A 16,088-nucleotide genomic window follows, 5' to 3' on the forward strand; every position below is an offset into this window, starting at 1 on the left:
TGTGACAAATAGTTCTCATACAAGATCTAGACACTTCTATACCCAATAAATATTCCAATAATCCCAAATATTTGGTTTGAAACTTAGTATGTACCAAATGTTTAAGACTCAAAATACCTTTATCATTATCACCTGTAATAACAATATCAACCACATACACAACAAGAATGACCCTATCCAATGAAGTACAACAATAAAACATAGAGTGATCCACTACACACCGTCAAAGACCAAACTCAAGTACTATAGCATTGAATTAACCAAACCATGCTCTAGGAGACTGTTTTAAACCACATAGTGCCTTTTTGACCTGACACACTAAGCATGAGTCCCCATGAGCAACAAACCTAGGTGGTTGCTCCATATAGACCTCCTCCTCAAGATCACAATGCAAGAAGGCATTCTTCACAAAAGCCAACGACAAGTGGTAGCCAAGGAGATGAGAAGACGTACTAATGTAAGTTTAGTTTGAAACTTAGTATGTATAAAATGTTTAAGACCCTAAATACCTTTATCATTATCACCTATAATAACACTATCATCCACATACACAACAAGAAGGATCCTACCCGATGAAACATAGACTGATTCACTGCACACTGTCGGAGACCAAACTCAAGTATTACAGCACTGAATTGACCAAACCATGCTCTAGAAGACTATTTTAAACCATATATTGCCTTCTTGAGCCGACACACTAAGTATGACTCCCTATGAACAATGAACCCAGGTGGTTGCTCCATATAGACCTCCTCCTCAAGATCACTATGCAAGAAGGCAATCTTCAGATCTAATTGATGCAAAGGTAAGTGACAAGTGGTAGCCAAGCAGATGAATAGACATACTAATGTGTTGACTCTATGAGTCTGATCCCGTTTTGATTATGACAAAACCTATGTTTCTCACCTGTGCACTGAGCTTCTTGAATAGGTTTATCCTTAGCATGCACTGTTGGTAGGAACTCAAGCAAGCCATACGGACTATGAAGATCAAGCTTCATTTATGGCGTCTGAAGAATTGAAAGAATGAAGACCTATTCTCTATTGTATTTGCATTCTTTTTTAATTGGTCTGTAATAATTTATATGGTCTTTAATAATGCATCTGCATGCATGATAGGGTTTAATGCTCAGAAATGCAGTAGATTGACCATAGGGACCAAATGACCTTAGGGCACCCTTCGGTCAACCGACACCAAGTTATTGGGCATACTTGAAAAGACCTTAGGTTCCTACACATATGCACAAACAGTCCCCATAATAACTTGCTCAATCAGGGGATCAAATTGAAATGGATTGAACATAATAGGCATAAAATGAGAGAGGTCGGGCGCCCAAACCCCAGGAGTTCAAAACACCTCGGGCGCCCGAACCGCTAAAAAGTCAGCGGGTTAACTTGGTTTCGGGCGACCGAACCAAAAATAAATGTATCGCCCTCGAGCGACCGAACATCAATCCTGACTTTTCCCAACAACTCGGCAATCCGAACTCCCACGTTCATTTTACCCTTGGACGACCGAAAGTTCAAGTTCGGGTAACCGAACTTTACACCGAGTGACCGAATCGCGACCTTTTGGAAATCGCCTCGGTTCAGCAAACCGAACCTTGATTCGGGCACCCAAACTTCAAAATGAACTTTTTCCACTGTGTCTGTTCGGGCGACCGAACCGTGGCTCGGGCACCCGAAACTCTTGAGTTGGTTTTATTTTTTAACCGAGATAAAAGGGGTTAAAATATTAAACTCATTTAAAATCTTTTTAATAATGCCCATTGAGTTTCCAACGGTCATAATTTTGCCCTTGCCTATATATATCTTCTCATTTGCAAAATTAAGGATTGATTAACAAGATGATTAAAGAAAAACTCTGTCAAATTTTCAAATCCAATTTAGCTCATACTAGTTCCATACACTTTATTTTTCTATTCCCTTGATAGATCAAGTTCCCAAGAGTGTTATTGAGTGTTTTACATTGCTAAAACTCTCCTTGTTTGTTGATTGATTATTTTCATTGAGTTCTTAGCTAGGGTTTTCCCCCGATTTAAACAATAAACTTTGAGCGGGAAAACCCTTATAACTAGTGAGTCTTTGCATCTTGATTGCAAGATTCATCAAGCTTGTGGATTTTGACTTGCAAAAATATTATTTTACACAAGTTTGCATATTATCTTTGATATTGTTTTTGTCAGCTTCAATCCAAAATATCTATTGTGCTTTACATTTAGAATATCCTTGAGATATTTGATTTGGATTGTGTTAAACTTCCTTTGATCATTTGTGTGTTGAATATCTTATCTTGAATCAAAGGTTGAACTCTCACATATACATACACTCACACATCTTAGAGAGTATACATAGTGGATCTCACCTGAGCATTAAATCCATATCATTTGTGAGTGCATATTTGTTTGTGCTGTATTTTGGTACATATCTGCTTGATTAAGAAGCATAATCATTGTACCTTGTCATATTATAAAAATACTGCTGTATTCCAAGCGTGGCCTGAGGGAGCGGTAATCCAACTCGGTAAGGATTATCTGTAAAGGTTGAGGTCAGCCCTGTGCTAATTAACCTGATTATTTAGGTTCCGCTCCACTTTTTTAAGTGATCCTTATAGTGTAATCCTTGTGAGGGTGTGCCAAGGCGGGGACGTAGGCAGGATTGACCAAACCCCGATATCATATTCGGTATCACTTTTACATTTCCTACATTATATTCTGTTGTGTGCTTGATTTAATTTCCTTGCTGAATATATTGTGTATCTAATAGACACAGAATTGCATTGAGTTGAGAAATATTGAAATTGCGTTGTATGCTTTGAATATTGGTAAATATTTCATATCTACTATTTCATATATACTTAGACTGCCCCTAGGTTGTGTAATACTGCTACTAGATTAGTTTAACCTAGAAGGAAATTTTTAAATACCAATTCACCCCCCTTCTTGGGATTGCACCAAAGCTAACATAATGTAAGTTTGGAAAGGAGCTAAACAAACGTACTAATGTAAGTTTGGAAATCAGAGAAATAGTGTCCAAATAATCCAAACCATACACCTGAGTATACCCCTTAGCAACAAAATGAGCCATAGAACCATCAGGGTTGACTTCCACAATGTATACCCAGCAACAACCAACCATTGACTTCTCAAGAGGAAGAGATACCAAGCCCCAATACCATTGTCCTATAAAGCATTCATCTCTTCAACCATGGCATTCCTCCATCCAGAGTGCACTAAGGATTTTGAAACAGATTTAAGAAGGGCAGCAGATGATAAAGCAGTAACAAAACACTAATAGGAGGGTGATAAGAAGTCATAGCAAACATAGTTGGAAATGGGATGTTGTGTACGTGTGCATTTACCTTTCCGAACAGCAATGGGAGGATCAACATTGTGGTGAATATGATCATCAGACGATAGGCATGGTAGTAGAAACTAGAGGGGGACTTTGGAATTGCCATTGTGAATACATCCGCAAATTAGGACGATTGAGACAATGAGAAGGACTAAAACTACATGGAGACATAGGTAGTTGATTGGATAAGGATAGAAAACTAGAATATGGAAGATTAGGAAGAGGAAGAGACTCACTGAGATTAGTGCGACTAAGTGTAGTAAGGTGTAGATTCAAAGGTAACATCTACAGAAACAAAGAAGCAATGCAGCGTAGGACTAGAACAACGATATCCCTTTTGAGTATATGAGTAGCCTAGAAAAACACATTTTATGGCACAAGGATCCAACTTATCCACCCTAAGAGTTAGTTGATGAACAAAGGGCACACCAAATATAATAGGAGGTAGAGAGAATAGAGGTGAATTAGGAAAGAGAATGGAGTAGGGAATTTTACCACTAAGAAAAGAGGATGGCATCCTATTTATAAGATAGCATGCAGTAAGTACAGCATCACTCCAAAACACTTTAGGAACATGCATTTGATAAAGTAAGGTGTGAGTGATTTCAAGGATATGTCTATTTTTCCTCTATACAACCCCATTTTGTTGAGGAATGTGGGCATAGGATGGTTGATGAACAATACCAAACTAAGTCATATAAGTACTGAATTGAGTACTAAAATACTTGTTGCCATTATCACTCCAAAGTATTTGAACTAGCAAACCAAATTGAGTCTTTATTTCAAAACAAAAGGCACAAAGTATATAAAATAACTCAGAACAATCTTTTATTTAGTATAGCCAAGTCATCCTTGAATAATCATCCACAAAGGTTACAAATACCGAAAACCCAACTTGGACACAATTCTACTAACATGAAATTGACTTGCACAGCAAAAGGGACAGGATGATGTTTTCCCAACTGACAAAACTCACAATCAAGGCTAGACATAGTACTCAAATCAGGAACTACATGTTTCGGCTTTTCCAATGAAGGATGACCAAGGCAACAATGAATTTGAAGAGATGAGGCAAAAGCAGTACAGGCAGTAAAAAGAAACAGTGGCTCAAAGTGTTAAAAGTCCACCAGCTTCATGTCCTCCGCCAAACATCTTCCTCGTCTTCAAGTCCTAAATAACCACAATTAGGGAATAATGTTATGAACAATTCATGGATTTAGTAATCTTGCTAACGGACGTAAGACTAAAAGGAAACTCAGGAATATACAAAACCGAAGGAAGAGAAATAAAAGAAGTGAGATTTACAATCTCAATTCCTTTGACGACAATGGTGGATCCATCAGCAAGAGTGATACAGAGTAAATTAAGAGTAAAGAAGAAATTAGGTATACCTGTGATATAATCAGTGGCAGCAGAGTGTCGAAGTCTATAACCCAAGGACTAGGACAAGAAGTATTGGATAATAGGCATGTTGTGGGATAACCTATTTAGGAAAGAGAAGCAATGGAAAGATAAGCTTGTTGTGCCACTTGAAACTGCTGGAAATTGAAATACTCTTCCTCTGACATAGATACTGTATGTTGCGCCGCACTTTGCCCCAAAGGCGTGAAGTCGGTGGTGGCTGGATTGGCTGCCCCCAAAGGTGTGGAATCAGTGGTAGTTGCATTGGCAACACGTGAAGGTCTATCGCGGAGATCCCAACACTACTCAATAGTACGATTACCTTGTCCACAATGAGTCCACTTGTGAGGAGTGCCTCTACCTCATTCATCTCTACTACCACAACCACTCAAACCACCTCGATAACTTCTGCAGTTGTTTGGTAGAGAACTAGAATCACCATGTGTGGCAAAGGCTATCCTCTTAGAGCCAGATACAAGAGCAGGAGAATGTGTGCTAAAGGAAGCATGAAGGACACAAGAATAAACATCGGTAAATGATGGCAACTCTGCACTACTAAGTATAATGGACCGAGTTGCCTCAAATTCGGGTCCCAAGCATGCTAAAACCCAAAGAACTATCATCTGCTACCTTTGCGTCTGCATCTCACAAACATCGGCGATTATAGATTGCACGACGTTAAGCTCCTCATGAGTACGTTTCATGCCTCCAAAATAATATGCAATGCTCCTATCTCCTTGTTTAACTAAAAGTACTCTGAGGATAAATCCAACATATGTGTAATGTTACAAGAGTATAGAAGCTTGGCATAATCCCAAATCTCCTTGCATGTATCTAGATGCATGCACATTCGTGCAATCTGGGGCTCCATCAGATTCCATAAGAGGGAAACAATCAAGGCATCTTTCTGAATCCACACTTCTTTTCTCTTCTCATCAAAAGGATCAGATTGGAGCACGTGGTCAAATTTCCCTAATCCTGCTAAATAAACTCAAACAATCTTAGACTTTGAACAAAATTCTTTCCATCCAACTTTTCAGTCGTTATCTGTGGCAACGAAGAAGGAAACATGAATCCTTGGGATTCATAGACTCCATCCCAACACCCACAAACCAAAAGCCACACCAATGTCAAACACGAAAAACAATCAAAACTAATCTAGAAAACCAAAAACAATGTGAAGCACCGAAACAACCATGGATGAGGTGAACCACTTACAAACTAATAAAGCATTGCCACAGCCTCACAAATTAACTTATGAACACTGCCACTGCTCCAAGAAACTCACAAAAAAAAAAAAAAAAAGCCTTCACGAACACCGAACAACAACTAATGGATTACCATGAATGAATGGTCGAAAAAGTTCAAGTCTTTGAGCAAAAAACATGCCCAAAAGCTTAAAAATATGGTCTAGGGAAGAAATCAGAACATGCCGGAGGAAAAAATCAGAAAAGGTGACCAGAATCACTCTCCCATGACAGCGCGTGGCAGTGTGTGGGGAGCTTTCCGATGATGGGATTTTGTAGGGTTAGGTTTCAGAGGGTTCTGTTTTTGGATATATGGTCCGTTCTTTGACATAATGAAGGGTTGAGGTGATTCTGAGAAGGGCAGTGACGGGAGGGTGTTTTCCAGCAACAGCTGAGTGTGATAGGGTTTAGGTTGGATCACACTCTGATACTATTTTGAGATTTTGATTAAATGAATGACCTAATTTGAAGATAGGTCTCTACCTCTATTTATAATACAAATCAAATATATTCTAATGACTATAATACCCTTGGTAACTCCCACTAATTAACATTCTAACATACTTAATAATAACACTATTAAGATAAATTACCTTTAACACATACAATGGAGGAAATGATTATGAAAACACGTTTACTTGAGTTTGCTGATCTGTTGATAGTTTTAATTTGTTTTTTGAAACAATTCAAAATCATATTTTTATAATTTTCAGTTATTTTGGCAACCTGTTGTCAAGATACTATAATATTCATAATCAACTTTTTTGGATTAAATCATTCACTTTATTCATAATATTTAATTAAAATTAAATTAAATGACCATAAAAAAATTTTAAATATAATTTTAAAAAATATCCATAAAAATTTTAAAATTTAGAAAATATAAAGTCATTTAAAATTTATTTTTACTATTTTTTAGTTGTCATGTATAAGAAGATTATTATCGTAAAAGGGAAATCTATTATATGCTAATTAAGATAATCATAATAGTTTTTATTTTATTATAATATTTTAATTTGTATTTATTTGTACTTTTATTATTTTGAACATATTTTTAAAATTGTTATTTGATTGATGGAGAAGAGCATTTGTTCAATCAGGCTTTTCATTTGTTTTAGTCTTTTCGAAATATTAATTAAGCAGGTTGCCAGTTTTCAATTTTTAATTTTTTTTTATAGTTTACGCAGTAATACCAAACGACCCCTAAAATTTGCATGTTAGATTTTGAAAACAACTTGAACTTTAAAATGTTATAGCAACATCTTGACATGATTGACTTAATAAATTCAAAATAATGTTTTTTTTGTTTTTTGGTTGCATGGAATGGTTTATTAATTATATTTGGTTACTTTTTTACTTTTTATTTATTATTTTATTAATTTTTTTTATCTTTAAAAATATGTGTAATTTATTTAGATATTTTACTCAAAATTAAAATTCTCAAAAGGCTTACATCTTAAGGCCGCTTATGCCTCGCCTCTTTAGCGTCAAACCACCTTGCCTTGCGTCTTTGCTTTTTACATTGCTAAATATAAAAACAGGAAGTGCTAGCTAAACTTAATCATCAAGCAACAAAATTAGGCCCACCAATACTTGGTCAAAATACTTTAGGGTTAAAATCAATAACCCAACAGCAAGACCATGGCCCATCAACTACCAAAGACCAATCCAATGTCATGTCTCATTTTAGCTTACATCAATGAGTGTCTTCAATGTGCATGTGTGTACATACAATGTTTTCATCAAAAGTAATCAAAAAATTGTTAATTCATACGTACAAAATCCAGTCCATGCCTTACTGATGTGATTGTCCACTTGCCATTTCATGTATCTTTTCAACTAGTTTCTAGCCAAGAGAACTAACCAGCTGCGCAGTTGTGCCAGGCAAATTTGTCTAATTTAAACTCAACCAGCTCTATCAGTTACATATGCAATTAGTTTGTTAAAATTAGTTGAATGATTAGTTAGGCTAGCCTGCCATTATGAGTGGGTTAACATTTCGTATGTACTAGCTCAAATGAATTGTTAGTTCATGCTTAAACAGTTTCATTTGCAATTTCATGTTAAACATAGGTTACAGCTTTGCCAGTTTAGTTAGTAACTGTTTCTTGTATGCAAGATTAGCCTAAACGAAACTATAGTTTATCCATATTCCATGAATTACCAACAGTGAAAGAAGCTGGAATGAGGGAATTAATTGGCCTCAACGCATGGCCAGCATCATCATCATCATCATTATCATCATCATTAATATCATTAAATAAAAGGACTAGTATTTTGAAAACTTACTATAAATTTATAATTTAATTTTTGTAACCACTAATAATAATGGAATTCATTTTTTCTAACAAGTAATAATAATTGAATTAATAATTTTAGAATTGCTAATAATAATTGAATTACTTTATAAAATAATAAATATAATAATTAATCATCCCATAAATAAATTGATTAGTATTTAAAACTTCCTTAAAATTTACTAACTTATTTTTTTTAACTGCTAATAATATTTAAAGTAATATATTTTGTAGTCGCTATTAATAATTAAATTAATAGACTTGGTAACCATTAATTAAAATCAATTTATTTCATAATAAATAAAAGTAATTATAATTAAGTATTTTCTAATAGAAACCATAAACAAATATTTTTTATAACTATTTTCAAATTTTAAATCTTCAATTTAAAAATTACACTTAACTTTATACTCAATATTATATAAATATATTTTAATTTAAAATATATTTTTTCTTAATCCATGCATAGCACCAGAGCTCTACTAGTGTGTGTTTACGTATGTGAGTGTGTGTCCCTCTCTCTACATATATACACACATGTTGTTGTTGTTATTATTATTATTATTATTAATGTTTTATGTGGACGAATTTCCCTTTACAGACTCAGAGAAGAGCATCTATTGCAAAACACTGCCAAAGTAAATTTCCCAATCCACTCCCATTTATTGTGTTACGGCCAAATAATTACCCAAACGCCAGCAGCTTCTTTAACTGTTGATGGGACTCAGCATTTTGTCATTGGTTTGAACATTTGCACAAGAAAGACTCCAGACGGCGCTCCATTGACTTTTTAGTGGGACCCATCCACATTGGCATCTTCAATATGAGGACAGCCTACTTTTGCAATATGTTTCATGTTTACCTCATATTTGTATTTTTTTTCACATAACCCTATTTTGGTAAAAAAAAACCCAAAAAGTCTCTGATCAATTTCTCTTAGCTAAGTGCAGTAGAGTTGTTTAAACATATATTAACATGTATTATACAGTAAATTATTTAAATTTTGCATGAGTTGAATCGAGTTTCTAACATGTTAGGTGTAGTTTAACATCAAACAAGATTTTTGCATTATGAACTTATTTAAGGGAGAACAAATTAGGAATCTGACCTGCATGCAGCCCAACAGCCAAAGAAACCAGCAAAGCAATAAAATTGAATGATATCAAAAGTAAAAGCATTTACCTTGGGTCCTTTCACGGCCAAGTAATCACCTTCTCGCATCTCACGAAAATGATGTGACATCCTTCCCTGTGGGTACATCTGCAATTCAAATGGAACCAAATCTTCAAAACCATCTAAAGAACTAAATCATATAATAGAATAAGGAAAAAAGTTTAGAGCGTATGGACCTTAATAACTAATTCAAAGTATCCAACATTTGAATCTAAAGTGGTTGGAGTATATGGTTTAGTAACTTCTTCACCAAGACTATCTTTCCCTCTGAAAAGGCAACCTACTCATGTAATGCAGATAGCAAAATGCGAAAACTAGCATCCACACAAGAAGACAAATCCAAATACACAAACCTGCAACTCATATGTTGTCCAATAGGAAGTCCCAATACTGACATTGGCGTAGGCAAAGCAAATTTGAATTTGGCCACATTATGGCTGAGCTGGGTGCGTTTAACAAGTTTGAATTCCTTGAAGTTTTCAGGGTCCAAGCAACCTATTAAGACATAAGAGTGTTAGTCTATGTTAGCCTTGATGGCTACGCAATCATGGTTTATTGTGTTTTGATGATATTAACCTATAGGTGGTTCCTAGTGTTTTCCCATCTTTGCAGATCATGTTTAGTACAGGTACTCATACATGAAGTACTAGATCGAAGGCAAAGATCGGACCCAGTAGACGTCAAGAAGGAAAGATCAAATCAACACGAACTCAGAAGAACCCATGCACAACCAAAGGAAGCTTAATTGTAGAATTATTTGTAATAAGAGTTGTGTGTGTGGTAGGAACTTTTTGTAACTCTTGCATTCTGTTTCTTGCATGATTTCTGACCAAGAGTTGAGCAAAATTGCATATGCATATTAGGACACTTGAGTTTATAGGATTGCATTAAAGTCACAAACTCACATTCACGATTTTCAAAGTTAAATTCAAAGAGTTTGTCAAAAACAATCCTAAACTCAAAATATGTTTTCAAAGGGGACATGTTTTTAACATCTTAGTTTTAAGAACATTTTTATACTTGGTCCCGGTTTTGTCAAAGCATGGTTAATGTCCTAAAGCTTTAAGAAAGTTAAGTATATTTTTGTAAAAGGACATTCTAAGTATATAAGATATCAAATGATCTTTCAAATTGTGTTTTCATAAATCAAAATATCTTATATTTGAGGAAAAAATCACTTGGACAAGTTTTAATCTTCATTAGACTTTATATATTTTATATACTTTTGTCCAAAAATGTTTTAAGTGATTAAAAGGCCTTTTGGTTGGGTTTAAAATCTCAATTATGCACCTATCAAATTTCCTGAACACCTTTTGGTATTTGGGGCATAATTTTTGCAAGAAAAATCCAAAAAGGTGATCTTGGTGTCTATGGAAAGCTAAGAAAAAATCTCACAACTTTCATGTTGATGACTTTGACGGTTTGAAGAAAACCGTCGACGGTTTGCGTCGGGATTTCTGCTCCAAAGGCTATTAACGGCTAGTTTGCATAGTTTTTTATTGTTTTAAATGCCCAACGGCCATAAAACGGCTAGTAGCCCACTTTGCCTATAAATACAAGCCCTTAGACTTGTTTAACAATGGTCTTGATGATTTATACAAGCTTATAGTGAAAAATATCATTGATTCCAAAACCTAGCACATTGCACCTTAGTTCATATTCACAAGTGCTCATCTCTCTTGTTCTCCAATCTTGTTTGATACAATTCTTGAGAGAGAAGTGTGAGGTTTGCTTTGTATTTAATATTTGCTCATTCAAGGAGCATTCTCATTGTAATCATCTACTTCGTGTAAGGTTCTTTGCAAACCATTGTGAGGGTTCTTGGTGAACCGCTTGGTAAAGGCTCTTTGTGAGCAAGTAGGGATTTGTTCCCAAGTGTAGGATTGTGTACCCAAGTTGTAAGCTTGCTCCGCTGGGGAATAAGCGTTGATAGTGGATTGTAGAATCCTTGACTTGGTGCTAAGGCGTAGACGTAGGCTTGGAGCCAAACCACATAAAAATCTCAGTGTTGATTTTCTCTCCCTACTCTTTATTTTATTGTCTTGTGCATAATTTATATTTTTTATATTGTGATATAATTGCTTGCCATCTTGCCAAGACTATTGTTCTGTAAAGAGAATTTTTTAATATGCAAAAAGAGTCAATCACCCCCTCCTCTGACTCTACATTGTATATCCACTGCGGGGCACACGTATATACTCCCGGGCTACAACGATTAACAATCTGCATTCAAACATGAGTTTTAAATCACCTATTTTCAGTATAATACTTCTCGAATAGTATGTGAATATATAAGTCTTCAAACTTGCAGCAGTCACCTCACAGCCATCAAAAACTCTATGACTCATTTTATATCCATGTAATTCCCAACAGGAAGATCAAAAAAAATCTTCGGTCTAGACTTTCGAATAGGAAACACTCTCCAACCTAACAGCTCCTCACGGAAAAAGGCATGATCCAAGCTATACTAATCAAGGGCACACAATATTCCAAACCTCAAACACCATTGGATAGTGTGATAATAAATGTCTATCTCCCCATTTGTGTTAGAAAAAGTGGGAGGGAAAAAAAGTCACAAAAAGGAGGTTTCTTACAAGCAACATGGTTTTTTTGTATTTTTACTTCTTTTTCCTTTCAAGGACTACTTGTTCACTAGTATGCCTTCCCTTCACTCTTAATAAAATTGTATTTTTCCTATCAAGATAACCCAAAAAAAAAGGGCATGGCTCATCTACTTCAAGAGCGCCATACAGTAGTATAATACTCTCAATTCAAAGACAGGAGAAGGTTCAACTAACTGAATAATTGCACCTTCTCAACATTGGATGCACATCACTTTCTTCTGTCTGGATTGTACTTCCCTATACATTTGCCACATAGGAATGGAAAAGAATCGAATTTATCACTTGATTTATTCATCTTCTTGATTCAATTTTTTATTTCATTCCATTCCATGAGACAAACATGACGTTAATGTGCCTTTCAGAGAAAAATTGGAAAAGAACCAGCAGGGAATTTCAATTGCACAAAATAAAGCAAATGGAAATTATTTGAAACATGACTAAGAACTTTAAATGACAGTTTAGGTATATATAATGGTTGCACAAGTGCAAAATGGGGATTATCAATAAATGACCTTAACAAAAGGGAGAACTGCACGCACATCCATCATTTTTGTACACTAATACAGCCATACAGTCTTTAAACTGACAATGTCACAGAGGCTTTAATAGATCATCCATAAACCACTGAATTGACCAATAAGAAGCAATCTTGTCACTGTTACTTGTTCAAGACTCGAGGAATCGTATCCTCATTCTTAACAATCCTTGAATGCAGTTATCAAATTTGAATTTTAAATTAAAATAATCCATCGTCTTTTATGAAGATGCTAGGATTTATAAAGCTGTAAGAACTTAAGTTGATAAAATCCAATATAAGAATATAAACCTAAACCATTGACAGACATGATTAATGCAGCATGTAGCACATGACAAGGAAACTCCTCAAAAACTAGTCGATGTTCATGTGAAAGAACCACAGTTACTTTTATGGGTTCTTGATTTAATAATCAGTATGTGTTTGTTCTGTTGTATATTTTTTATACAAAAAATTGAGGATTATTTCATAATGTCCAGATAAGTATGACAAAAGAGTTATTATATCCACAATAATCCCACCTCCCAGTTTTGATAGGAACAACAAATAGCTTCACCTCTTAACATTATGACTACCTACTTCCTCCACACCACCGGCACATCATCCAATTTTCTCCACCTAATAGAAATTTTCTAACAAGTATTTATCAAATTTTTTAGCCATTAGTAATATTAGTCCTGTTTGACAAGTCAAAATTTCTATTTTATGAAGTTTCTAATTTTGGAGTCTTGCTCTTCAAAACTAGGAGCATTTTAGCAACCAATACATTTGTATGTATTCTTTGAATTTCATGGAGAGCATGAGCCTAAAAATAATTCCAATTATCATCGAGAGGAGATTGCCTATGCACCCAAGGTGCAATGCATATGGCATCAAGAAAACTTCTATTTCTCCTACTTTTTCTCCTTCCTTAAGGAGGATGCCAAAGGCTAGGCTAGAGACTGAAGTGAAGTCATAACACTACTTCACATCCAACCCAAAATAGAAAAAAGCTGCATCTAATTTCTCCATGAAAATTGTCTATAATTAGGTAGAACGACTTAAACTTTATCAACTGATACTGGAAGAAGGAAATCCAGTCAAGTCAGAAAAGAGTGTGAAAATTCTAATGATAAATCACTTGATATTTCCTTATTGGCTTAGGATTTGTTGGCTATGCCCATATCTACCATAGCATCCAACTCGGCATTTAGTGTCGGGGGTCATGTACTTGATTCATTTCATAGCTCTCTTACTTCAAGAATGGTTGAGGCTATTATTTGTGCAAAAGATTAGTTGTGGATTACACATGACCAACTTATTGTGAAGGAAAGCTTGAATGAACTTGAAGAAATAGAATTAGGTGAGTCTTCTTCCTTTTCTCATGTCATTCAACTTTTCAATTTTCATGCATTTTTATTACATTATGTAATTTATAATGTGTACTTTGAACTTTTTTTTTTTCTATTATCCAAGCTTGACCAAGGAACCAAAGCTCATGATTCTTGAAGATTAAGTGCTAAAGAGATAAGAATATATGTGGATTGTGGAGAAGTTGGATTTGTTCATTTTGAATTCATGATGGATGTATTATGTTTTGTTTTCAAAAACACAATGTACAACTTGCATTGGTTATTTGGATTACTTTTCACTTATCTTAGAGACTAAGTGCTCAAGAACATTTGTGGAGAACTTGGATTTGTTATCATTTTCAACTTTTGATGCTCAAATTATTTGAATTCATCATGAATATTTTATGGTTTTTTTTTTTTACAATTTAGAAATTGAATTGTGGGTTTTGTGTACGTTCAGCTCATGGGTTGGATGTTAATTTGAAGTTTACAAATTCGTACATTTTGAGTTTATGCTTGAATTTTAATTTTTGAAAATTTTAATTTACATAAAATCAAAGTGGAAGAAAAAAAATATTAGTTTATCTGAGTTTAAAATTCTTATTTGATCTAACGGTTCGGTTTCAGTTTGCATTTTTTGACGGCTAACGGTTTGGGGGTCACAATTCGGTTAACCGAACCATGCCTGCCCCTAATGCTGGCGCCATTTTGAAAGGATTACAAATCACTAATATTCATAATTTCAACCCTTCTCCAACATTAAGTCTTAACCCTAATTACTAAAACATGTGAAATTCAAGCTCCAAAAACAAATTGTCACTGGGGCAGCAACTTAGCTGCCATCAAAGCTCAATTTTATAAAAGAAACAGTGGGCTCTAATTTCCACCCTTTATAGCTCTAGAGCCACAATTCTTTCCTTCTAAATCACTGTACCCAACTCAAAAAGGTACTTTTCTTCAACATAAACCATTATCCCCCATGTAAAAACGTTGTCAACAGTGTTATTCAATTTGAAAGAAATATCCTATGTAATATAGATCCTTTTAGTACCTAAGACAGCCGTATCACATTTAATATTCAAGTAATCCTTCCACTATCAGAAAGCAAGAGAAAGTAATTAGTTAAAATATATATTCTTTTCAAAAATAAATTAGAAAATTCTGAAATTGATTGAAATATGCTTCCTTGACATTAACAAATTCAAGCCAAGCTGAAAACTACATTTCATCAATCCTCAATTGTATTAAAATAATTTAAGAAGATCAATCCAGCATCCACCCCTACACAAATCTTTAGAGAGAATTAAAGAGAACCCATTGTCCCCCAACAACTGAGAAAAAAGGGAAAAAGAAACAGTAAAAGCTCATAAAAATGCAGCCCCCCTCGAAATCAATCATCAAACCCAAAATAAAAAATTAAAACGGAAAACATTATCAGAAGAGTCGGATCAAGCATCAAATTATGCACATATAACAAAGAGGACATTGAAACGAGGAGGTGAAGAGTTCAGACCTTTGGGTTTCTTGGTGAGATATAGGTAGAAAGCAGTGGTTGCACCGACGGCGACAAGAGCCACGGCTATGCCCAGCATCTCCACTTTGTGAGACTGCATGAACTCCATTGTAGAGTGGGGACCCAGGTATTATATTACAAATTGTTGAGGGACAGAAAAGCCTGAATGATAGAGAGAAGGGTTGGGAATTGGGATTGGGATGGGGCTTTCGTTCTCCCTTTTCTGTATGCACTGTGGGATCTCTGCTTGTTGTTCCTGAGAGCTTTTCGGTTGCACAGAATTGAAAGATTCTCGGATCTAGATGATACCAGCCCACAGGCTGAGACTTGAAAGTTGAAAGGCGGCCGGGTATCACACGTGCGTTCCGCGTGAAGAGAGATGAGAAGAGAGAGAGAAATTATTTTCCCTTCCCTTGTTTAGTTTAATAAAACAAAAAATGGAGAGAAATATGATAAAGAATATTCACATAAATTATCGAAAATAAGTCCTATGATGGTTGAGTTATTAACAATAAGGACATCACAATAAATAATAGTTTCAACAGAATTTTCTCCCGTGAAATCATAGGCGAAGATGTGTAGAGAAGGTCTAGTTAAAGCCTAAACTTTCAAAA

At 35.0% G+C, this 16,088-nt stretch overlaps 1 protein-coding gene across 2 annotated transcripts in view; it reads right to left on the reverse strand.

Annotated features, from left to right (window-relative positions):
- LOC131160075 (NADH--cytochrome b5 reductase 1-like) overlaps positions 1–15,867 on the reverse strand; it is a 59,667-nt gene extending 43,800 nt beyond the window's left edge. Inside the window, exons 1-4 of one of the 2 annotated variants that reach the window (XM_058115394.1) lie at positions 15,475–15,867; positions 9,825–9,966; positions 9,648–9,738; positions 9,481–9,558 (exon numbers count right to left, since the gene is read on the reverse strand). In XM_058115394.1, the coding sequence (XP_057971377.1) occupies positions 9,481–9,558; positions 9,648–9,738; positions 9,825–9,966; positions 15,475–15,583 (420 nt within the window). In that variant the 5' untranslated portion in view covers positions 15,584–15,867. The remainder of the gene's footprint in view (positions 1–9,480; positions 9,559–9,647; positions 9,739–9,824; positions 9,967–15,474) is intronic. The other variant, XM_058115395.1, reaches the window with a different exon arrangement.
- Positions 15,868–16,088: the final 221 nt, after the last annotated feature.

Source organism: Malania oleifera, chromosome 7, assembly GCF_029873635.1.
Source record: "Malania oleifera isolate guangnan ecotype guangnan chromosome 7, ASM2987363v1, whole genome shotgun sequence".
In the NCBI taxonomy this organism is placed as follows: Eukaryota; Viridiplantae; Streptophyta; class Magnoliopsida; order Santalales; family Ximeniaceae; genus Malania; species Malania oleifera.